We start from the raw sequence: 24,925 nt of genomic DNA on the forward strand, positions 1-24,925 counted from the left end.
TGAGCAGAATTGCTTGCATGTAGTGCCTACACTACCTGGTAGTGCTAGTAGCAGTGATCTTATTCACTGCTTCTTTATGTATATCGCAAAAAGAGAGAGAGACAAGCTTATAGCGTGCTGTAGCCGTTGTCAAGAACTCCTTGCTTCGTAAACACGTCATGTGCTATACCAGCGATCTGCTGTGGAATGGCAATCATTTGATTGGAAAAACGTTTATTGAGCCTGCAGTAACGCGCGCAGGAGCGCTTTACATTACTTCACTTACAAATCACCTTTACAAATAAACCTTTGTTTCAAAGGATTCTATTAGAACCTTGGTTGTGCCGTTGTCGTCAAACTTGAGTTGTAAAGGCTCTCATGAAATTTTTCCGCGAGAGCGGTCTGAACTTGAGACCTTGAAGAGTCTTCGCTGATCAAGTTGATGCACCACCATCAGCAAAGCGTTCAGCAACGTGAAACGAACAGTGCATACATTCATTGAAATCACCCATACAACAGACAGAACAGCATGCGTTTCGATAAAGAACAAGCTGAAAACAAGCATCCGAACCATCAATAAAGCCCTGCATATCCCCCTCAGCCATTGTAGTGGAGGTTTTGCAACAGTTTCGCTGGATATCCAGGTTGATAAAGCCCAATGAAAATTCATAAGGGCCGGATCATGTTCGATAAGGGTAATAACGACCGATGAGGGTTGATAACGTTTTATGCTGGTCGAATCAAGTTTCATAACATTGATGAAACATAACATGAAACCGGGCTGCGTCGAGATGAGCAAATGGCACAGTGCTTACGCATAATACCGAGACAATCCCCACAGAAGTTACTGCGTGAATTTTTTTTTACTCCTATTTACCTTTCACAATGTTGCGTAGCAAGTCAGAACTTTGATTCACATCGACCTCTCAGCTCTTCTATGGTAATACGTTTCTGTCCTCCTTGCTTTGCATGTGGCAGCGAATAGCAGTGGTAGGCTACCGCATAACACGGGGGAAAGCAGCAGCTATGCCGTCGGGTGAGCAGTTTCAGTTGATCGTGCCCTAGAAAAGATGGCGGATGGGGGTTTGCTGCAAGTAGATAGATGGGGCTTGATACTGTTAACAGTTTGTTTCCAAAGGGGAGAAGATATAGGATTCATATGAATATCTCCTATACTCAGTCTTTTCAGTTAGCCAGCTAGAAGTTTAGTTGGAGCTACAAATTTATTTTTTTCAGATTTCTTGCTTGCTTAATTTGTAAACCTCAAAAACTTTTTTCTTGCATCAATAATGTCCGAATTTGCCCTTGAGATTTCTAACTATTGACGACTTCATGTTGTGCACTTGTACTTAGTCTTTGGTATCGAGTCAATCCTTAAAACAAATTTTTGTTCGCGCTCCTCCATATTCGTAAGACGCCCAACCCATACGTCACCCTGCAATGCCTTGGTTCGTAGTTTTGCCGTGGGCTGCCAAAGCCAATCCACTCACAGGCCTTTGGTGAAATGTGACACCCAACAAGATATCCGAATTTAAGCACAGAATGACATTTACTGCAGCCCCAAAGTACCTTTGTTTTATTATAGCCAGGTTCGACCACAGCTTGCCATGGGTGGGTCAGTAACCCCTTCCGTTCACTGCGTGCGCTGCTTCCCAATAGGCCACGGCGAAGCCCGTCTATATATCACGCACATTTTTAAGTACTCATAGTCCGAAACCAGATCAATAGGCAAAAAGAGAACAGTTGCATTCAGCGCTGTCTCGCCAAGCAATATGCAAACAATTTCAGCCACTTGCGCAGTGACCTCATCATTTGAAGAACAAACAATCTAAACGCTAAACACACAAGGGCGAAGAAATGGTCGGGGACTACTAGCACGGTAAACTGGGAACAATAGATTTCACTGCAGATAGAAAAAAAAAAAACAGTACGTAAACTACTCTGTACAAATTACGCACCTATCCCTGCCACAGGTCTTCTAAGCATCTAGCGACTTCTTTCAGATGAAATTGCAGCGAGCCGGCCATATTGGGTAGAAATGGCACATAAAGCATCAGCTTCTGCCTAAAAGCTGGTGTGCGGGGAACATCAGTATTGGGGTGAATCAGGCGGTGGTGAAACTGCGAGATATGCACCATGTTTCACAAGACGCAAACGTTCGATATTGAAACTATATTCACTACTATATCTGCCCCCATTTCAGCACTGCCAAAGGAAAATGTCAAATTGTTGTTATATAGGCAGACGTGATGATTTCAGGTTACGTTATAGGGTGGCGAACGACACACTGATGCTCAAGCCGTTCGGCAAAGTCTCTGCGCATGCGCGGCTGATTTCTTAAAGTTCATATCTGGCTCATGCTACTGCGCCATAGCAAAGTACGTATACAACACAGTACATGGCAACTTGCTTGTTGAACAAACATTAATAGAATCACCCATATTAGAGCTTATCGAATCATCTGCGCGCCACGTTGCCTTTACAATTGCGTCACTGAGCTTCTCCATGTTTGTTACACAAGCGTCTGTTGGAACTAACAAGGAAAGTTCGAAGTATTAAAAGACAGTTGCAGAAGGCTAACAACAATGCTAACTAAAGCTTCACAGAATAATATCCGCAATGTAATTTTCGTCCCCAAAACATGTAGCCACTCGTATCGTCTGCGCTGGTTTACGTCTTCATCCAAAGAAGAATTCGCATTTCCTTTCGGCATTCATCTTGGATCCTACAGGGCATTGAAACGCTTCAGCGAAAGCAATGGAATTCCTCGCTACTTTGTTACAGTCGAAATCACGGGAGCGGTGGTCACCAGAGATGTCGCACGAAATATAACACAGCGTCATGAAGAAGACCTTGTCTTCCGAGAGGTCATCGCGCAGCGCCAGGGGTTCGCTGCCGTCTCGAACGTGGGATTGCTTCATGGCTGCGTAGGCGATCGCAGCAGCCGGCGCTTCGGGGAAGAGGCTGCGCTCCACGGCACCGTCCAGGCATCGCTCCCTGTCGCGGTATTCGAACAGCGTCGCATTGGACAGGATGCTGTGGACTTCGGTTCCGTTGGGTGTCCACCTCAGGCCTTCGCTGTCGAATGCACGAACCAAGTTAGTCGCCACGAGGAACAGCAGACCACCGTACAGCATAGCCTTCGCACCGTTCGGATAATACAGGGGTGCTGCGACGGTGGCGGTGGCAAGCTCTACAACGTTCGAGACGTAATCGTAGAAAGCGTAGCCAGGAAGGCTATTCCAAGGCAGCCTCATCGTCTTCAGGTATCGGCCCGCCATGTCAGCCTGGCTCGCAGCCACTCTAGTGCCCATCCATAGGGCCGCGAAACTTCTAGTATCTTCGGGGAACTCACCGTACAGCTTCTCCAGCAAGGCGGCGTTCACGATAGACTTGGGCGGCCACAATGACTTCTTCACAGCGAAGATCTTCTCGCTTAATCGCGCCTTGCTCTCATCGTCCATCCAGTCCGAAGCGTTGACCCTTTCGACGGCCGCCGAAACCACGTCGTTGAAGCCTTCGTTGACGGTCTTGATGTCTCTCGCCGTGAATCGGAAGACGAAGTCGAGCGCAGCAACAAGAACCTTGAAAGACGCCTCTAGCTGGTGGCCGCAGTACACGGGCAAATGCGACTTGGCTTTGTCCTGGCTCCCGTAGTAATCGATGAGCATGGGGTAACCGGCCACAGCAGAGTGGTACTGCACGAGTAGCCACGTCAGGTGCATGTTCAGCTGCGCCACGTCGTACTTGTTGAGTAGCTCGCTGACTCTCTGGAGGAGGCGGACATCGCTGACGACGATTTCGTCGTCGAAGGTGAACTGTCGTTTCAGAAGGATGGATACCTGGAAGCTTCGAAGCCATTCAGGAGCCGAGGCGTTGGGAACGTGGGCCGGAATGTTGCCAAATGAGAACACCGCCGGCCGCGGCACTGCGGCATTGTCCAACGACTTAAAGGTTTCGAGTATGTACTTCTCCATGTTGCGAACCTCGTAAATAGCTGCGTTGTTCATGGCGGGTCTCGTTCTTTCGTCCGGATACATGTGAACAAGAAAATGCTTCCAGTACGTAACGTACACGGATTCAACGATCACGTGGTGGTGGAGCAACGTGGGAACGAGTGCGCTCGGCCGAATCTGGACCCGCAGCCTTGCAGTCGACAAAGAGCGGTCCCGTATCTCAAACACTTTCACCGAGACCCAAAATGGGGAATGCCACAAATAGGCGAGCTTGATTACGAATTCGAGCGGCGGTTCGAATTCGCGCGGCGGTTCGGGCCAATTCATCCCCAAGAACCTAATAAAACTGAGAAAAAACGGCAGATCGGGCTTGTCCGACGGGTACTTATCCAGGCACATCTCGTACATGGTGAGCGCCTTCTTCCCGACGGGAAGCTTGCGCGACCCGCCGTGAAGGATGCCGCGAAGCCTGTGGAACCAGGAGAGCCGGAGTCCGTCGAACACCGTCTTGAAGAGCTCGCTTCGTTCGGAGGATGAGGGCGCCGCCGAGCAAACGAACGCTTGAAAGTCCTCGCAGGGATCCAGCGTCCAGTCGAGATGCCCAGTGAGCAGCTTGGCGTGTGCGCGGCAGTCTTCCGTGTTGCAGAGCCGCGCGCGGACATCGGCGCGTCGATGCGAGCTGGCAAGAAAGATGAGGAAGCAGAAGAGGGCGACAACTCCTGAGGTGACCAACACGATTGCCCAACGGTAGGACTTTGCAGCGCCAGGCTCCGACGCTGACGGCAACTCGGTTCTTGGCTGCAACGAACATGGAACGGTGTCCGCTGTTGGCAGCGAAGCTGGGTTTGGGCATGGGGGTATTCCATTGCAAACTTGACTGCGGTGCGTACAGCGCGTATTTGGAAGTAAGCGCATGTCATCGTCGTTCTATCGGTTCTTTTGTGTATGTACGCGCCGTATAGTCAAGATTGCAAAGAAATTGGTAGCGAAGGCTTTTTGCCCTGGATTGGCTGACACCCGTTTTTCATTTTTTTCTGAGCGCATATTTTGTTAAAAGGTTATACGGGGACAACGGCACGGCAGGTTGCTCCTAAGCATCACGTGACGCTGGTATTTAGATAACTTTACTAGACTTCGGTGATATATTCCAGAAATACTTGAGCTATTGATCTTTTTTGCATTTATAGAAGTGCTGACCTTTTCTTCCCTCTCTGTGCTCGTCGTCTTTTTGTTGCGCTGATTTTCCTTACCAGTATTACACCTCGCCCTGCTTGTTACCCTGGCTTCACCAGCTGCCCTTTTCAATTACGAAAAGTTCGCCCTCAGCCAAAATGGCCCATTCGTTATTTCGAACCAATTAACCGCTACTCATCACGTTTGATATTTTTAATTCAGTTTTCCTTGCCTGTGGGTGAGTTCGGGATCGGCGCTACGTTCATCTCGCAATAGACAGTCGTAGGTTTTCCGTAGCACATACCGCCGTACGGATTGACAAGAATCTGCCCCCGTAGACAATAGCAACGCAGGTAGCGACATCTCGTGATGGTTTGTCCGATCACTACGCCTTTGATGCGTTTGTGTGTTGCAACACTGTTCTCGTCAAATAAAAAATGGTAGGTGTGTCATAGTGGCGCTTGCACCTCGTCGTTGGTATTCTTTAGGTAATCATTGGGCAACTGCTGTCCATTAATTAGGGGGTAAATATCAGGCCACCTTGTCTGTGACTTCATTAGTGGTGTCATTACTTCCACTTTCTACTTCCGGGTTTCCAGGAATTTCGCCAAAATCTGCTCCCATGGCGGGTCTCTAAGGTGCACGATTCTGTGCTTTGGTGTGCACTAACCAATGATTTCTCATTCAAATTATTCCAGACACTTCAGTAATTCAACTTTAAACTTTAGCTCTGATACATTATATATAACGAAATCCATAAACTTTCTACTTCACTACTTGTATTTTTTTTCTGATCTTGAATTTTGCCCTCAGTCGGCTCAGTGATATCTAATTAACTTTAATTATTGGAGACACTCTAGTAACTCAACTTGTAGCTTATATTACGGTCTGATATCATATCTATAATGAAATTAATGAATTTTGTACAGTACTATTCTTTTTCTTTTTTTTCCTGATTTATTTTGAGTTTCCTCCCCGGTCGTCTGAGGAGGTGAGCCGGAAGGGACGCGCAAGAAACAGAAGTGTCACGTGATGCTCGTGGCACGATAGAAAAAAAAAACTGAATCTGAACGGCCGCGTCACTACTGGCAATCTATGCAGCTAAGGAATGCGTCAGCTCGCGGTAATGACTGCAATGTGTTCTCCGTGTCCTCTCTTGTTAAAGCCTTCGCAACATATCGAGTGGCTGCTCGTGCAGACGTCTCCGGCAATCACCGTTAGCGCATATCCGGTGACGTGGCAGTTGAGCTTGAGCAGATTTTTAAAACTTATTGCTCTTGGCTGAATGCCGGGTTTACCGGTGACGTTTAGTTTGACTGGCCGCCTCGGTGGCGCCACCTTGTGGCTCAGAGTTTACCCAGAGAGCACCCAGAACCGCCAGCGTTTGCCGCAATACCAGAAAAGCTAAATTTATCTGATGCGTTTACGGACACGCGAAAACTCTCCAGTGACAACAAGCCATGCAGTTTTCTTCCAAACAGCTACTTTTGCAGAAAAAGCCAGTGCATGATTCTCTTGAAACGAGCAAAAAAGACACGGTTCGCGAAAAATTAAGCAGGTGCACTCACGTTGATCGCCGGTTTAGTGAACGGAAGGCCGGTCCGTGCAGGCCTCAAGTCGGGGGCAGAAGCGGGAAGCTGCATGCTCCCCTGGGCCTTGCTGGAGCTGACGGGTAGCTGCGCACCGAAGAACATTGCCGGTTGTTCATGGTGCCGACATGATCTGCTGATAGGGCAACGCGTAGGGGACGTAAAATGTTCTCCTTGTTAAACTAGTGTGTTTATTAATCTGCATTTTAACACCACAGCTGTTGAATTGGTAGCAGTACGCTGTAGCCATTCAAACGTTCGGCATGCGCTCCAATATTTTAATAAGATTTTCATACACATTTATCGGAAATCATACCGAGTTTGTATGGAATCCATGTAGATTTTACATAAATTATTTTAAATAACGTATGAAATATTTGGAACGGCATATGGAACGTTTCCGTAAAATAATTGGTTGTTTATCAATAAATAAATAGCGCAGTTTGCTGTCACTTCAACGGCAGTCAGCAATTGGGGGGGAGGGGGGGAGAAGTAAAAGATCAGGGTGAGATGATAGAGCAAAGAAGCGAATCATTTGCATATACACAACAGGGCGAGTACTTAAGAGTTATCCACAGTTCGCACGTGAGATGACTCCAAAGGTTTTGTCAAGCGGCCTTGCACACCGGCACTGTCAGGTCACGTAGAGCAGCCGGGCGGCGAAGCCCGACTACTCGACAAATGGGTTTTCCTTTAATGACCTGCTTTGTTCGACGTGCCTTTTTAATTACGAATATTTTATGTGCCTATTTCGTTCAGACATTTCACACAGGTAAACCTAGTCTGTGGTGATGCCTAGTACAAAATTTGAAAACTTCCCCATCGGGAAAGACGATGAAGTCGTCTGTTGTCCGAAGCACCAAGGGGACCGCGCACGGCGCTTCGCCCACTTATAGAACATACAGCGCCAGTGTTACTTTTCACCTGGTCACAAGTGAAGAGCCCTCTGTGAACGTGACTGATACGAGTCGCTGGTATTGTCTTCGCAAGAGTGAAAAGATTTACGGTACATACCACTCGTCGACTCGCCTAGGGAAGACGACGGGAAAGAGAGAGACCTTTCGAGAGCGACAGAGGGTCCTGATGTGAACTGAGGCGTTAACTTGCTCCTGTATGGAGTGGGCTTCCGCACTGGTGCCGTGTAACTAAGCTAAATGAACCCTTTTTTCTTCGTTTTCTACAACTTGACGTCGTAATCGATGGGCTTGGTGGTTTCCAAGCCCTCAATGCCACCCTAACCGCAACATCGTCTTAAGTAGTCAACTAATGGAGATTCTCGGGCAGCAGATAAAGAAAAGGACTTTCTAGGTAATACATCTTATTGCAATAACATCTGCTTTCGTTGGCATGGAAGTGAATATTCTGACAATCACTCCAGAGTGATCTACAGTGCGGAGAAAGCTATTATTGCATTGATAGGTAGATTTCTTCCAGGCAAATATTCTGGTACGGACACTTCAAAATATCGCCTTTCTTTCCTAATAAAGGGCTTGAAGATCAACGTTGCCAATTATTGCCTGAAATGACATAACAGTATAACCAAAGAGTGCCCAAAACGTGTTACAATCTGCGTAATGGTTTGATGTCTTCGTTCAACATCCGTGAAAATATCAACTGTGCACTCAACGCGTCATTCTGCCGCTAAACAAGCCAGAAACCCAGAAGATCAATTTTATACATAATTCACTTGTAACCCTCTCCAGGTTCCTTCACTGTTCAAAAAATATTATTGCTTTCAAATATATTCGTAGACGCCGGAACGTGTACATTCCTATTCTTTGACATTTCGAGATTTCATTATTTTGACATCAGGCTTGTATATTGAGAAAGGGAAGAGCGACAAATATTCTAATGACAGTTGCAGATGCTAGCCTAGCGAAATGCCTGACATGCTACTTGAAATGATATCACGGATTAGAGCCAATAATAGGACATACACACACTGCAAGATGTCTCTCGCGTCGATGATAAGATTCACCTTCGTGGTTCGCCCTCTTCAGGTACCACATTTGCTGCCATGATTTGTATGAAAGCTCTAAAAAAATTAAAGTTATGAAATGATTGCAGTGATAGTTTTCATAAGTTGCATTATCATCGTGACTTATGTAAGCAGCTAAGCCTCCCCCCCCTCCTTTCCGCAGTATATCGTACGTAGATTAGACCACCTTTATAAACTCTGCCTTCCACCGCATGAAAAATTCATTTATTCATTTCCTACCACGCACATCCAACGAGTGCAATCACCTCTTCGCATCAATAAAACCCATCTTAGACCAGAAAACAGCGTAATAGCCAGGGTAACACTATATAGAACAAGTAAATAATAAACGTATTACACTTCCTCTTGTCTTAGCCCAGTAAATATGCACTAAAGAAATATCTTTGCATTTTGCTGTGGCACCTAATGTTGTACAAGATGGAACTAAACACTCAAGTAATATTGCGCAACAAAAAAGCGACAAGGACGTAAGAGAAGACACACCAAGCGCTTGGTATGTCTTCTCTTACGTACGTGTCCTTGTTTTTTGTTGCGCAATATTACTTCAGTAATGGATTACCAACTTCTGCGGAATGCTGCTCTTATTAAGAACTAACAACACTTTTCGTACGTTCTGTCGTGCAGTAACTTCTTTCAGTAAGGCTATTTGACCTTCAGGGTAGTCCGAAATGAATACACGGAATGTTGCTCAACCTGTTGCAAGGAACCTGCGACTCCCGCTACAGGCTTCTGCAGCGGGATCGTTCTGCCCGTACTTCCTCCTTTCGGCACCGTCTGCCCCGTGGTTCCTCTGCTCGGATCCATCTGATCTGTGCGGCCAGTGGACGCGTCAGTCGGGAGTGTGCGCCCTGTGCCTACGTCCCGATCCTTCGCCGAAGCCGGCTCGGCATGGCTGGCGACTCCGATCGAAGGGGTGGGGGCGGCTACCACAGAAGGCACCAATGTCATGTCGCCCGACGGGGACTTTGAAATGGGCTCCACCTCCGCGGTATCGCCTTCCTGCTCGGTGCACCGTCCTCCGCTGCCATCCTGTTTCGGTGGCGTCGCCTGCGGACGGGCCGTCGTTGAAAGTTTTAGCATGGCGACCGCTGCCAGCAGGCAAAAAACCAGAATTCAGTCAAAGGGTGACATCGCGCGGCCCTGTAGGGCAGAAGCTCTATACGTGAGTGGCCTACACGAACTTCTTCACGTGAGAAATTCTGTGGGCAGAATTTTGTCAATGTGCTCTGTGCGTAACGTTCCTCGGGACTTATGTGACGGCTGGCTGTCACTAAGTGTCAGATACACACTCTCTCAAGGCCACGTTACACATGCTGCACGATTAGAACTTGAAGCTGTGGAACATGCCCGACCCACGGGGTAACGATGACTTGCACGGGAGCACTGCTGTTCTACTTTGTTGTGTATGTGTCTCTGAGTGCGTGTACTAGCTGTTTGTGTGTTTATATTTATTTAATTATTTATTGTCGTTGCTCTCAAAGCCCACAGGGCTTTACACAGAGCAGTGGCATGACTTGACGTGGTTGTGGCACGCAATAGCGGCGATGCAGGCAAGGAGATGGTTCCATTCTCTACTGGTGCGCGGGATGAAGGAGTTGAGGTAAGCACTCGAGCGACAAATCGGCACTCCAACGTTGGACCGATGGTAAGCACGTGGCGAAGTATACAAGAAGGACGAAGTAGAAGTTAGGATTAGGTTAGGTTAGGATTAGTGCAATAAAATGTTTTTAGAAAAAAGTCGAGACGAGACAGACGATCGAGTTCATGTAAACCAAGGGTTGATTTCATGGAGGAGACATTGGCATGACGAGAATAATTGGACAAAATGAAACCAGCCGCCACGGTTTTTAACCGACTCAAGAATGCTCGCGAGGGAAGCATACCAAGGGTCCCATATCGAAAGTGCATATTCGAGCTTGGGTGGTATGAGTGCTTTGTATGGGAATAACTTTACCGGGACATTTGCAGATAAAAGAATGCGTCGCAAGGTCCCAGAGCTTGCGATTGGTCTTGTTAGATGCGAATTCTACGTGTATATTTCATAAAAGGATGCCTGTTATGTGAAAACCAAGGTATTGATATGAAGTGACGCTTGTCAGCGACGTAGTATTTGGGAGGTATACTACTGGGTTAGGATCTTATGAATGACGCGAGTTACGTATGCACTTTCACTTAGGTACGCTGAGCTCCAGTAGCCAATAAGAGCACCAAGACGAACCGTTATCCAGATCATTTTCGAAGCATTGCATTTTCAGAATAGTTCGTGACAGTTCGATAAACAACACGGTCATGTGCCAACAGTTTGATGGCAGATTGAATTTTAGTGGGGAGGTCGTTAACTTAGATAAGAAACAACAGTGGCCCCAGAACACAGTCTTGTGGTACACCGCAGGCAACAGGGGTAAGTCTTCAGCTGCAGCCATTGGCAAACACATATTGTGAACGATCGAAAGGAAATATTCAATCCAGTTGATGTTGGGATTGACGTTAAACTTGCTTAGTTTACAGAAAAGTAATTCATGCGAGACAGCATCAAAAGGCCTAGCAAAATCTTGGACAATGCCGTCTATCGTGAGGCCAGAATCACGGGCCCGAAACAAATCATTAGTGAAGGACACGAGTTGCGTTTTGCAAGCGAAAATTTTCCGAAAATCTTGTTGAGAGGAGGTGAAAAAGTGAATTAGATTGAGGAAATTGGAGCAAATTTGAGTATATTATATGTTCCATTAGTTTAGATCGGACGGTAGTTTGCGATATCGGACGATAGTTAGAAGGTGAGTGTCGACTACCTGATTTATAGACGGGAACCAGCTTCCCTATACCTTCAAATGCCATGGTATGCTACAGGACTGCAAAGACTGTCAGAAAGAATTCAACGCCGGATAAGATCAGTCACATACAGAGCAACCCACTTTTTAAAATCCGCTTTATTAAGCTCTCTAAGACGAAAATATGGAGGGTTGGTCAGCTCACACTCTTGTTACCATGAAGAACACAGCCGTTCATCGTAAATTTCCCTGTCATCGAATTGGTATAACACATAGTGCAGTACTTGATAAGGACTCCATACTTGGCCAGAAAGCGGCTAATCAAGAGGCGCCAAAAGTGTTGCATATGGCTGTCGAGTTTCAGAGGCAAGCCACGCAGCTTGACGCAAATTCGAGAAACCTTGCAGGCCTCCTCCGCTGCTTCCTTTCCTAAGATTTAATTCTTACCGCTGTCGTGGCATCGGAGATGGGCGACGTTGGCACCGCAGGCACGGCACCTTCCGGAAACGTGTTTCCGACGCTGCCGCTGCTTTGCGATCCCGGCTGAACCGAAGTAGGACTACCGGTGGGGGACAGTGGAACGGTGGCGATGTTTCCCTGTGATGCGGGCTGCTCCGCGGCGGGGGCGGCAGGCGGCAGCCGGGAGACGGGGCTTTCCACGCCACTCGCGGACATCTCACTGACATCGGAGGTGACGATAGGGGACATCATGGCGACCGACGGCGTCCTGGCCTTGTTGTCCGCCGTCTTCTTGTGCCGACGACGGCGATCTCCCGCGTCTTTCTTGCCCCCTTCCTTCGACATCGCGGCCTGGGAAATTTGCAGTACAATTTTCGATATCGCTGGAGGTCTGCACCCTCTTGCGATCTTTTACAAAAAAATGTTGCCACCACACGAGCTTTGCAAAAGTAAATGCACAGGTGACGTTCAGTATAAGGCAAAAAAAAAGAAAAAAAAACTGACCCATTTCCAGTCTCGCGCTGCAATAGATACTGTAAATCTAGACTCGGGCCATTCTTAGTTTCATGCAATGAACTTTACGGATTCAGCGATAAATGCTCTTTTTTTTCTTCAAGTACAACCTCGTCATTGCCTTGGAAAGATTCGGCTATTATGTTTCGGATGTAATTTGATGCCGCTTCCCCTTCCAGTTTCTTTCCATGGTCGTCTAGGATATGTTGCTGTATTGTTGCTGACTTCCTGTGTAATAATTTTACGTGGTTCGAAAATATTCTAGGTGCAGCCTTCTTTTTCTTGCGTATTTCTGACAACCAACGTTTACTTTCACCTTGTATCTTTGCTTGCACCAGTATATAAACCATACATTCTTTTTCTACTGGTATATTTCCCATTTACTGGCTATTTCAACCAGCGGCAACTGCGCTCTTTTTGCCTACCTGTGCTCTCGGGATGCTTTATCTCATTCGGCGATCACTCCTCGTATCTCTCTGTTCCATTACCTTTTCGGTTTCTTCTTTCCTTTCCAACGAACTTGTTTCTCTTTGCGTATGTCTGCCGTTATTACACTGAGAAGCCGACTGTATTCCTCCACTTGGCCATTTCCCAAGTTCTTCCACGACTGTTGTGACTATATTTTTTATTTCTCCAGCGTCCAAATTTCGACTGGCAATTTTTCACTCCTTGCTCGCTTTACCATCTACATATCCGATTTTCAAAATGATGTGTGTATGGTCACTCCCTATGCTGCTATACCCTTCCTCGTCAAGGACCATATCTCTCAACTTATCATGAATTCCTTCTGTCATCAGACTGTCATCAATGGTCGATTGCCGCTGTCCCACTTCCCACGTGACCTGCCCCTAACACTTAGGCCCTGTATTCACGATAACTAGGTTATGTTGCTCACAAAGATCTCGCATTGACTCCCAGTTGTTGTCGTTATAGCCATCTACATCCTGTATGTGGGCATTCATGTCACCTAATCAGATAATTTCAGCATACTTCCCGAAACCCCTAATATCAGCACTAATACATTCCACTAGCCCTTTATTCTTCTATGTCTAATTATTTCCGCTCCGCAAATATGTTATGCCCGCAAAGTTTTTTTTTTCACTCATTGTACCTTCCTTCCTTCTGTTGCTCTTCATGTTGATGCAGCCAATTGCACGCCGACCTACCTTTCTTGTTTTCCTCCTTTTTCAGTTATTGATGGCGATTCTATTCTGAGGTTCCCTTAGGGGATCTTCTTCCTTACTACTACTATACCACCTATCCCGTGGGGCCCCAGCGAGAGAGGCGGTAACTACAAACACAGACGGAGCCGCTTTCAGGCGCCATTGAGACTTCTGTCGATTCTGTAACCTTATCACAGACGAAGGCCGGCGACATTCTGTATTGAGGCTTGCGATGCAGTGTAGAATGCTATCACTGCGTAACGGCGGATAAGATCAGCCACGTAGAGCGCAACCTGCTTTTTCGAATGCGACCGAGGGCTGGTCAGCTCACCTTCTTGTTAATATGAAGAACACAACCGCGCATCGTAAATTTCACTGCCAGCGAATTTGTATACCACATAACGGGATACCTGATAAGGACTTCATATTTGGCCAGGAAGCAGGTAATCTAGAACTACCAAAAGTGTTTCATTTGGCCGTCGAGCTTCAGAAACAAGACACGCAGTTTGACGCAAAGTTGACATACCTTGCAGCATTTCTGCGCTGTTTGCTTTCCTAAGATAGGGTGCCTTCTTACCGTTGTCGTGGCATCGGAGACGGCCGACGTTGGCACCGCAGGCACGGCACTTTCCCGAAAGGTGCGTCCTACGCTGCCGCTGCTTTGTGACCCCGGTTGAACCGAAGTAGGACTACCGATAGGGGATAGTTGAACGGTGGGGATGTTTCCCTGAGATGCGGGCTGCTCCGCGGTGGGGGCGGCAGGTGGCACCCGGGAGACGGTGGTTTCCACCCCACTAGCGGACATCTCGCTCACATCGGAGGCGCGAATTCTGGAACTCGTGGCGACCGACGGCGTCCTGGCCTTGCTGTCCGCCGTCTTCTTGTGCCGACGACGGCCATGTCGTGTGTCTTTCTGACTCACTTCCTTCGACATCGCCGCCTGGGAAGTTTGCAGTACCATTTTGGATATCGCAGGAAGTCTGCACGCTCTTGTTGATCGTCTACAAGAAAGTTTCGCCACCACACGAGCTTTCCAAAGGTAAATCGACACATGACATTCAGCATAACGCAAAAAAAAAAACCCTAACCCGTCCTCAGTGTCGCGGGGCAAGAGATGCCGTGAACCTAGACTCGGGCCGTTCTTTGTTTCAGACAGCGACATTTAGGCTTCAGCCAATTCGGCGAAGCTCCCTGCGTCGTTCCTCTACCAACTGAGCGGCACCTCTGAGCAGGAAAAGGATTCTGTCCGCTCTCTCCAAGACTAAGCTCAATGGACGCGTTTTTTATAGCGATAGCATTGTAGGGGGGCCGGTACTTCATGCAATTCGGAGATCTCGCCTTCGCGTGACAAAAAAAAAAAGAAGTATGGGCCGTTTCCGAAGAAAGTGCAGTCTAACACCACGCCTAGATGTCACGGGGGAAGAATGTGTAAAATCTGCTATTGGCACATGCGCCAGACGTTTCAAAGAGCGAAGTTTTGGCATCGGAGAAGCACATAACTGTGATCGGGGCCTAATAGGTAAAGCATTGGGTTGCCGAGCTGGACGAGAGGTGTTCGATCACACCGCCCTCCACGCATCACGAATGCCTTATATATGGACTTAACCCACTGCGGAAGCATGTAACAGAAGACTCCAGATGTGTTAAGCTGATGCGAGCGCATCGCCGTGTGCACGACACCCTAAGTTATACGAGGTACAGAACAGGTACTTTGTGTTCACTTCTACGCCTGCTCGTGTGCGTAAGAGGTGATCTTGCATACTGTTATTCAACAATTTCGCCTTCTAAGCACGCTGTCGCATACTCAAGGAGGGTCAGTGGTGCTAATATATAGCATTGTTGCTTTTTTAAATCCGAAGCATTTCTTCACACAATAGGAGCCAAGATGAAACGCGAGGCCACTCAAGGTCGCAGGGGTGGATGAATGGATGCATGTTATGAACGTGCCCTTTGGAACGGGGTGATGGGTGCGCAACCAAGCTGTTGCATTTATGCTGCCTAATGTTGTACCTAGGGTAAAGAAGAAAAAAAAGAAAAAACTCGATAAATTTTCATAACCAAATTTTCCGACCCCATATTGTGAATTTTTTTTGCACGACTCCGTTTTTTGTGGTTTCGCTACTTCCACCAATCTTCCAATCGCCTCTTACTAATCTCTATTGCGGACATGTTTACTTTCGTCCTGCTCTTGCGGAATCCAAGTGCTTCAAGCAGTCCATTGGTGCCTAAATCGACTGCTGGGCAGATATCTTCACATTCCAATAAAACATGCTCCATCGTTTCCCCAGCTTTACCGCAGCAAGTACATGCTTCTACGTTTTTATATCTCGCTTTATAGGTGCGTGCTCTAAGGCATCTTGATCTCGCTTCGAAAATAATGAGCTTTCCTTTGAGTTATTATAAATTGTTTGTTTCCTGAATTCGTTTTTTCTTAAGTCGTTACTCATGGCAGGTTTCTTTTCCCTTTCCGCCACCCTTGACATTATTTTAACCTTCTCTGACTTTCCGCTTGACGTTCTTTGTTGCTGTGTTGCCCACCCTACAGGTCGCCACTTGCTGGTAAGCTTCTTAGTTCCTTTCCTCCACTGTGAATAACTGGTTTTCCTGTACGAAAACCTCAACACTCTCCCAGCCAATTTACTTTCTTCCATATTTCTGAGTCGTTCTTCATAATCAATTTTACTGTGAGTTACCCCCCCTTCAATACTTGTGAAGTCCATATCACCCTGCCCAGCTTCATTTGTAGTTTTCCTTTGCGCGCCCAATGCGAGTCGTCCCACCGACCTTTGTTTGCCACCGAGTCCTGATTGTAAACCTGATTTCAAGCAAACAAGATCATTTCCAAAAGTAAGTCCTGGAACCATTACACCTTTCCACATACCCCGAAGCACCTCGTACGTGTTGTATCCCAATAGCGATCTGTGCTTCATTATGGATGCATTTCTCTTCCCCTTTACTGTTATTGCTTTTTCCAATGTTTCCATATATCCATTGCCTTCGTTTCTTCATATGCCGAAGTATTTACATTCTATTACCCGAGGTATTTCCTGGCCCTGTATTGGCACCGTCTGTTCACTGTTTTCATTGAATCCCATACACCTGATTTTCGAACACTAAATTTCAGACCTAAATTGTTGCCTTCCTGTGCACAGATATAAGCCATACGTTGCAAATCACTTTGCTTGTTAGCTAGCAAAACAATGTCGTCTGCATAAAGTAAACCTGGAAGCTACTGCTGTACAACTGTACCCGCCCGTTTGTGTGAGAGATTAAAAACGATATTACTTCTTTCTAGCGCCCTCTGCATCCTCACCATGTACATCATAAACAGCAGTGGGGATAAAGTGCACCACTGCCTCAGTCGCTTGTTGATATCAACTGTCTCCTCGCTCCTCATCCCTTCCCATTCAGCGCAAACGTTATTTTCTAGATACATCTCTCTCCAAACCTGTAGACAATCGTCGCTTAAGCTTTCCCTATCCAGAATATCCGATAAAATGTTGCGGCATACGTTGTCCTACGGTCATGTAATATCTAAATAGGCCACATATAACGGTCTGCTTTCTACTCTCGATATATGAATACACTGAGTAAGAACAAGTAAGTTATCATCCAAACGCCTACCTATCCTAATGCCACTCCGTAAGTTCTCCCAAAATGTCATTATTCTCTGCCCATGCTTGCAGCCTTAATTTGTTTGCCTGCATTTCTAACATGTGTATTACATATGTATTGGTCAACGGTCTATACCAGGGAATTCTATCTTTGTCCCCTTTACCGTTATCAACTAAATTTATTCTAGTTTGTCGTCAACTGTCTGGTATTCGCTTTTTCCACTGCTTTCACCATATCTTCCTTTCTTTTTTGTCCTAGCTAATTAATCCGCCTAACAGGAACCTCATCTAGCCCTGTGGCTGTACGTTTAGCAATCCTCTTCCGCTTTCTTCCAGTTGAAATTTGTCAGCTCAAGCTCCTTTTCCATCTGGTTTTCTTTCATGCACTTTTTTTCTTGCCGTTTCTTTCCACTTTCGTTTAGGATATGTTGTTGCGATGCTGTTGACATCCTGTCTAATAATGTTATTGGGTTCCAAAATATTCTAGGTGCAGCCTTTTTTTCCTCACATATTTATGACAACCGCCGTTCACTTTCACCTTGTATCTTTGCTTGCAGCAATATTTAAACCATACATTTTTTTCTCACGGTACGTTTCATATTTACTGGCTATTTCATCCTGCAACAACTGCGCTTTTTTTTGCCTGCCTGTGCTCTCGGGATGCCTTGTATCGTTCAGCGATCGCTTTTGACATCTTCCTGTTCCACCAGATTTTCTGTTTTCTTTTTTCCTTTCCAATGAACTTGTTTCACTTTGCGTATTTCTGTGGTTATTACATTGAGAAGCTCACGATATTCCTATTCTTTACTTGGCCATTTGCCAAGTTCTTCCTCGACTCTTGTGACTATATTTGTTATTTGTTCAGCGTCCAAATTTCGACTGGCCATTTTTCACTCCATGCTTGCTTTACCATCTACATATCCGATTTTCAAAATGATGCGATTATGGTCACTGCCTATGCTGCTATACCCTTCCTCGTCAATGACCATTTCTCTCAACTTATCATGAATTCCTTCTGTCATCACGCAGTAATCAATGGTCGATTGCCGGTTTCCCACTTCCCACGTGATCTGCCCTTAACACTTAGGCCCTGTATTCACGATAACTAAGTTATGTTGCTCACAACAATCCAGCACTGATTTCCCGTTGTTGTCGATAAAGCCATCTAGATCCTGTATGTGGGCATTCATGTCACCTAATAGGATAATTGCGGCGTACTTCCCGAAACCCCTAATATAAGCACTTATGCCTTCCACTAACTCTTGATTCTTCTCTCTGCAATTATTGCCGGTGCGTAAATACGTTATACCCAGCTAAGTTTTTTTTTTCACTCATTGTACCTTCCTTCCTTCTGCCGCTCTTCATGTTGATGTAGCCAATTGCAAGGCGAGCTCCCTTTCTTGTTTTCCTCCTTTTTCTGTTATTGATGGCGATGCTATTCTGAGGTTCCCGTAGGGGATCTTCTTCCTTACTACTTCTATCTCACCTATCCTGTGGCGCCTCCAGCATAAGAGGCGGTAACTACGAACACCGACGGAGCCGGTTTCAGGTGCCATTGATACGTCTGTCTATTCTGTCACCTTATCACAGACTAAGGCCGGTGACATTCTGTACTGAGGCTTGCGATGCACTGTAGAATGCTATCACTGCGTAACGACGGATAAGGTCAGCGACGTAGGGCGCAACCTACTTTTTCGAATCCGGTTTATAACACCTCTCCAAGGCAGAATCGCGGAGGGTTGGTCAGCTCACCCTCGTGTCAATATGAAGAACGCAACCGCGCATCGTAAGTTTCACTGTCAGCAAATTTGTGTAATACATAGCGGGATACCTGATAAGGACTTCATACTTGGCCAGGAAGCAGGTAATCGAGAGCTGCCAAAAGTGTTCATATGGCCGACGAGCTTCAGAAAAAAGACACGCAGTTTGACGTAAAGTCTAGAAACCTGGCAGGCCTTCTCCACTGTTTCTTTTCATAAGATAGGGTGCCTTCTTACCGTTGTCGCGGCATTGGGGACGGCCGACGTTGGCACCGCAGGCACGGCACCTTCCTGAAGCATGTGTCCGACGCTGCCGCTGCTTTGCGACCCCGGCTGAACCGAAGTAGAACTAGCGGTAGGGGATAGTTGAACGGTGGTGATGTTTCCCTGTGATGCTGGCTGCTCGGCGGTGGGGGCGGCAGGCGGCAGCCGGGAGGGGGCTGTTTCCACGCCACTCGCGGACATCTCGCTCTCATCGGAGGTGACGATAGCGGACATCGTGGCGACCGACGGCGTCCTGGCCTCGCTGTCCGCCGTCTTCTTGTGCCGACGACGGCGAGGCACCGTGTCTTTCTTGCCCTCTTCCTTTGACATCGTGGCCTGGGAAGTTTGCAGTACCATTTTGGATATCGCAGGAAGTCTGCAAGCTCTTGTCGATCGTCTACAAGAAAGTTTCGCCACCACACGAGATTTCCAAAGGTAAATCCACATGTGACGTTCAGTATAATGCAAAAAAAAAACGCTACCTTATCGTAAGTGTCGCGGGCCAAGAGATGCCGTCAACCTAGACTCAGGCGGCAGCCCATTGACCGAAGCTCCCTGCGGCATTGCTGTACCAACTGAGCGGCGCCTCTGAGCGGGAAAATGATTCTGTCATTTCTCTCCTAGACTCAGCTGAAATGGATGCGCTTTTTATAGCAATATCATCATCGGGTGACCGGGACTTCTTTCACTTTGGAGATCTCGCGTTCCCGTGACAAAAGAAGTATAGGCTGTTTCCGAAGGAAGTGCAGTCTAACATCAAGGCTAGATGTCACGGGGGACGAATGCGAAAAATTGGCAATCGGCGCACGCGCCAAACGTTTCAAAGAACGACTTTTTGTCATGGGAGAAGCATATAAATGTGATCGGGGCCAAATAGGTAAAGCATTGGGCTGCCGTGCTGGACGACAGGTGTTCGATCACACCACCGGTCACGTATTACTAAGGCCTTAAAGATGGACTTACCCTACTGCGGAGGCATGTAACAGATGACTCCGGATGTGTTGAGCTGATGCGAGCGTTTCATGGTGCGCACGACACCCTAAGTTACACGAGGTACTGAACCGTCACTTTGTGTTCACGTCTCAGACTGCTCGTGTGCTTAAGAGGCGATCTTGCCTACTGCTATTCAAGAATCTCACATTGTAAGTACTCTATCGCATACTTATAGAGGGTCAGTGGTGCTAATATATAGCACTGGTGCTTTTTCAATGCGAAGCACTTCTTTGCATAGTAAGAGCCAAGGTGAAACGCGAGGCCACTCAAGGTCGCAGAGCTTGTCGCCGATGCGCGCGCCCTCACGCGTCCAACTCGCTCGCCGCTACGGCTGCGCGCGCCACAAATAGAGGCAGCTTGGTGTCGCTGGGTGCGCTGTGTTGCGCGTAGGCCTCAACTTGAAGGTGCGTATGCTGGGGCATCTTGGTTGAACACGGTAATTTGTTTAGCACACAAAAGAGGACATGATACCGAAAGGAATGACGCGGACACAGCGGTCCTGTGTGCTTTTGGTGCGCTAAAGAATAACTATGCCCTGACTTGAAGACAAAACGATGGGCTTTTAAAAGTGTGAGACGGAAAGGGAGCGCAAGAGTGCAAAAGCTCCGCAGAAGTGAAGAAGTTTCGGCAGGCAACGCGAGAAAAAAAAAAAAAAAAACGCGATGCGCGATGGATGAATGGTCAAGGATGCACTCTTATCGGCCGGCGGCACACGCCACCTAGCCTTGACTGGCGATATGTTCTGTATTAGCGGAGGGTGAATTTGACTCTTGTTTTGATTTTAGCCTCCAGTTAAAAACCTCCGTTTGGTTATTCTACTTTGCCTCCACTGTTTCCAAACCCTAATGCTTTGAAAATATGAGCCCCGTTGCTTGCAGCTGCAGGGCGAACCCGTTTACAGGAAAGTGTCAGGTGTTCAGCAGCTTCCCTCTCCTCTCCACACGCACTGCGGAGAGGAGGAGAGGAGCGCGGACAAAAAAGACACGCGGGTGAACGGGCGCCGAAGAGCCAGCGGCGAGGATTGGGAGGCCGGCACTTGCGGAACGCAGTCGCGTGCTTCGCTTGGTTCAAGTCGAATTAAGCGCGGCGTGTAGCGTCGGCGGCCGCGTCTGGTTCTAACGGGACGTCCATCAGGGTGTCACGGCTCGCAGATGGAGCGATACTCGAGTGAGCGCTTCCCCGGGAGGACGCGAGTTCGTTTGACCGTTCTGCCACGCGCATGGGTTGCCTTAATTAACAGGGGTACGGTCGCGTGTTTCTATTTACGCTCAAGCCCAGCGCTCAATCGCTGCGCCGACATGCGCCGTCCGCACGTACCACGTTTCAAGGTACTTTTTCACCGAAGCGTCACGGCGCACTGGTTGTGCCGTGGCGCCGTCCCTGGCTGTACCTGGGCGCGAAGTCTGCTCGGCCTAGACCACATTCGCAGAGTTTAGGGGGTATAGGTAAATTTTAATTGTAAATGAATAAGCATTTGTATGCTAACCCAACGAGAAGACCACTTTAGAGATAGCACGCATCATCTCGCTTGAATGTCAATGAAGCGGGGAGAACACAGCGCGCGAAGCTATGAGCAGTCGGCACACTTTGCAGGCATCGCAGATCGCTTTCAAGGTGCGGGCCGTGCGGCAGTGCCGCACGAATTCGCCGCCTCGGTAAGTTCATGGTTCATAATGATTCGACGCGGATGGATAAGGCACTAAAGAACGATAACGGCTTATAATGATCGGAACGTCATCAGCGCACCTGGCGCCTTCACCTGCAGTACTTTGCTAGCGCCATCAATGCTACTTGCGCCGCCATCGGCACCAGTTCGTGAAGCCATTGCGCTACCGTTAGGGCTGGCGTAATGAAGTTGCATAACGTTGGTAATGACACCGGTATGCGTGGAGATGAGAAAGTGGCACAATGCTTACGCATACTTAGTGTAACTCCCAGAGGAGTTTCTGCGTGATCTTTTTTTTTCTGTTCCTGGACGTCGCGCTATAGTTTGTTTAATATATGCCTCATCTGTGGCACCTGTCCCTTGCTATTGGTTAGGCTGGAAGAGAGACAGTGATGTAAAGAAGGAGAGGACGCTTGATTGCAGCGATGATATGACACCTGGTGCGAGAAACCCCCCATGCCCCACGATTATCCCAGCTTTTGTAGATCGAAGCGCCTCGTACACTACGACCAACTTCCTATCGCATCCCTTTATACCATTATCCGCAATGAAATATTTCGTCCGGTCTTACTTCAGCTTCCTCACGCAACTTTTATTTCAAGATAGGGTGGGCGGCGTGTTTCGAAAAACCTATTTTCTCTTAGCGACAGCTGGCTGAGCAGATTGTGCGCCCAGGCATAACATCTCCCTAATCCCACCAGGTACCTAGAAGGATCTAAGGCGCTCGCCGTGGCTCTTCAGGAAAAAAAAATACCTAGAAACGTGGTACACGGGAGCGGCGCATGGCGGCGCAGCGCTCGAACAGTAAGCTTGGGCGTAAATGAAACACGCGGCACGGTCCCGTGCCTCTCTGGAAGCAAGCGATTCTCGTACCTCGAGAAGTCCTAGTACCCTCCGCCCCTCGACGAGGTCACCGAGCGCCTGGTGTTGCACCGGATCCCGTTTGTGCGAGGGAAACGTCTCATGCATGGCTGCAGGTCGGGAATCGTCGGCAAAATCGGCACGTTCCGGTCGACGTAGAGGAGATGGTGCGCTCGCGGCGCCGCAACGTGGCATCACCTCCTCTGGTGCCAACAACAATACCAGCAATCGAAACAGGTTAAGAAGAAGGCGGAAGACAGTGAAGGTGACCCGGACCTCGGCGGAAGGGCCGCATAAATGCGAAAACCCTATAACAAAGTTGCTCCAAGCCACGTACCTCTACAAGTTGCACCGTTTACTTTCGAAAGCGTTTCGCATTGATTTGAATAATAATGGAGGATGGTTTCAGCAGTAACTTCACAGGTTGTAATAATTGCGCTTAGTGGTCAAGGTGCATAGATTGCAGATATGATACTTCAGCGGGCCAGGCCCAAACGCTCGCTCTGCTGTGTGGCTCACCCTCCAACGCGTATTCGGAAATCTTCCCAGATGGTTTCGCGAGGGGCGAGAAGGTTTGCAGACTTACCGTTTGCGGAGCACGTGGTTACCGGAGAGATTACGTGAGGGGTTGGGTTGGTGGCTCTACCTGGTAGCGCAAAGTAGAACCAAACAAAACAGAAATCCTCTAATTGCAGTAACCAAACATATTTCACTTAATGAGCGACGTTTGGGTAGTAAAAGTTGAATGCCTTTTAGGCCGGAACCAGCGAGGCATGACAGAAACTGGCCGAAAGTCGACAACAAATTTTTGTTAAACATTTCCCTTGAGTATGGACAACTTCTAGCCACCATACCTTGAGGCTATATAGCGCGAGTGTTGCCGACTCTGCGTCAGTCTTCGTCTTGTCGCGTTGTTTCTCGCTTGGAAAGTATTCTGAGTCGCCGCTGACCTAAATTTTCTGCAGCGGCGTAATCGCAAACACATTGTCTTTTTAGTTTCTTTCTCAAGCAGACTCATCTAACACAACAACGTGTTTAGGGCACTGAGATTCTACGAAATGCCAATACATGTCGTTCACAGTAACAGTGCCGGTACACCTGTCCAGTAACACGGTAGACCAAAAATGGTAAATAGTTTGCAGACATTAAGCGGAAACTAGTCCGTCCGGGCAGCAAAAAATAAGTGATAAAATCATACATCGGTTAGTATCATCTCATAAAGTATCTGCAATGCTTTGGCATTAGTTTTGAGACCAGTTTTTTGTCTTGGCGCTGCTGGCCTATACTGCACCGGGCTAGGGAAATGTTAGAAATTCCGCTTAGCAGATGGCGCCACGGCATAAGCGTTGGTAATGTGTTGACAGTGCGGAACGCTGCAAAAGCCTGATTCTTTTACTGCATCATTAATTGATTACTCTGCCTCAGGTAGGTACGCGATGACGGTGCGCTTATGCGTTATTATCTCGATATGCCTACCACGGTTCCGGGGAGTGGCGGCGAATGCCCCGAAAGAGGCATATCACGTGTCACGGTAACATATCACTTATCACACAAAGCAGCAGTGCAGAAGTGGCGTGACAAAGCGGGTGAATGCCGTAACCGTCTCTCTTAAGGCGTGGCCTCCACGATTGCTTTTAGGGAGCTCCTAGGAGAATTATGGGAACTGGACATCTGTCGATGATCGTCGTAACCGTTTTTTACGCGGAATGTCCTCCGAGAAGGTGCCGTTCCATCTCGGAGGCTATATCCATTGCAGCCACTGTACCGAACAATCACGGAGGCCGTGTACATTGCGCCCACTCCAAATCTTAAAGTGTTCCATGCCGGTAAAGGGGCCATTAGCAACTGCAAGCCTTTTTCGCAAGCAATGGCCAACGTTGCTTAGCGTCAGGGATCTCACGAGAACTGAGCGTAGCGTCGCTAACGGTTCGGGTTCAAATGCATTCAGTACCCTCGTAGATTTTAACGGTACGGTCCTAGAAACATGGCACGCGACCACATCGAGGAGCTATAGAACCCGTTACAATTAGCGCTGCGAAAGGTGCATCAAGCGTACCTCTTGTAATGCTGCCGATTCCCAGGCCTGCAGAGCGTAGCTGACAGGAACGAGACTCGGACTTCTTCTACGCCCGTGGTGCGTGCTTGCCCGGGCTGCTGCTGGAATTGGT

General features: G+C 47.8%; 1 protein-coding gene across 1 annotated transcript; it reads right to left on the minus strand.

Annotated features, from left to right (window-relative positions):
• Positions 1-315: 315 nt before the first annotated feature.
• Positions 316-24,925, minus strand: LOC139048025 (endothelin-converting enzyme 1-like). Its single transcript, XM_070522369.1, has 8 exons — positions 24,814-24,925; positions 23,344-23,403; positions 19,211-19,573; positions 14,177-14,539; positions 11,912-12,274; positions 9,390-9,743; positions 6,677-6,784; positions 316-4,733 (listed from the first exon to the last, which is right to left on the minus strand). The coding sequence occupies exons 3-8, from the start codon at positions 19,565-19,567 to the stop codon at positions 2,658-2,660; spliced, it is 3,621 nt and encodes a 1,206-aa protein (XP_070378470.1). The 5' UTR covers positions 19,568-19,573; positions 23,344-23,403; positions 24,814-24,925; the 3' UTR covers positions 316-2,657.

Source organism: Dermacentor albipictus, chromosome 7 (assembly GCF_038994185.2).
Source record: "Dermacentor albipictus isolate Rhodes 1998 colony chromosome 7, USDA_Dalb.pri_finalv2, whole genome shotgun sequence".
NCBI lineage: Eukaryota > Metazoa > Arthropoda > Arachnida > Ixodida > Ixodidae > Dermacentor > Dermacentor albipictus.

Bases quoted from the DNA above. Each gene is read 5' to 3' on its own strand.
- LOC139048025 (XM_070522369.1), bottom strand. From the start codon at position 19,567: ATGTCAAAGGAAGAGGGCAAGAAAGACACGGTGCCTCGCCGTCGTCGG. The intron at 14,540-19,210 runs GTAAGAAGGCAC...CAAACTTCCCAG, and splicing joins TCCCCAATGCCGCGACAACG to GCGGCGATGTCGAAGGAAGT. The intron at 6,785-9,389 runs GTTGAGCAACAT...TTCGGTGCGCAG, and splicing joins TCGCAGGTTCCTTGCAACAG to CTACCCGTCAGCTCCAGCAA.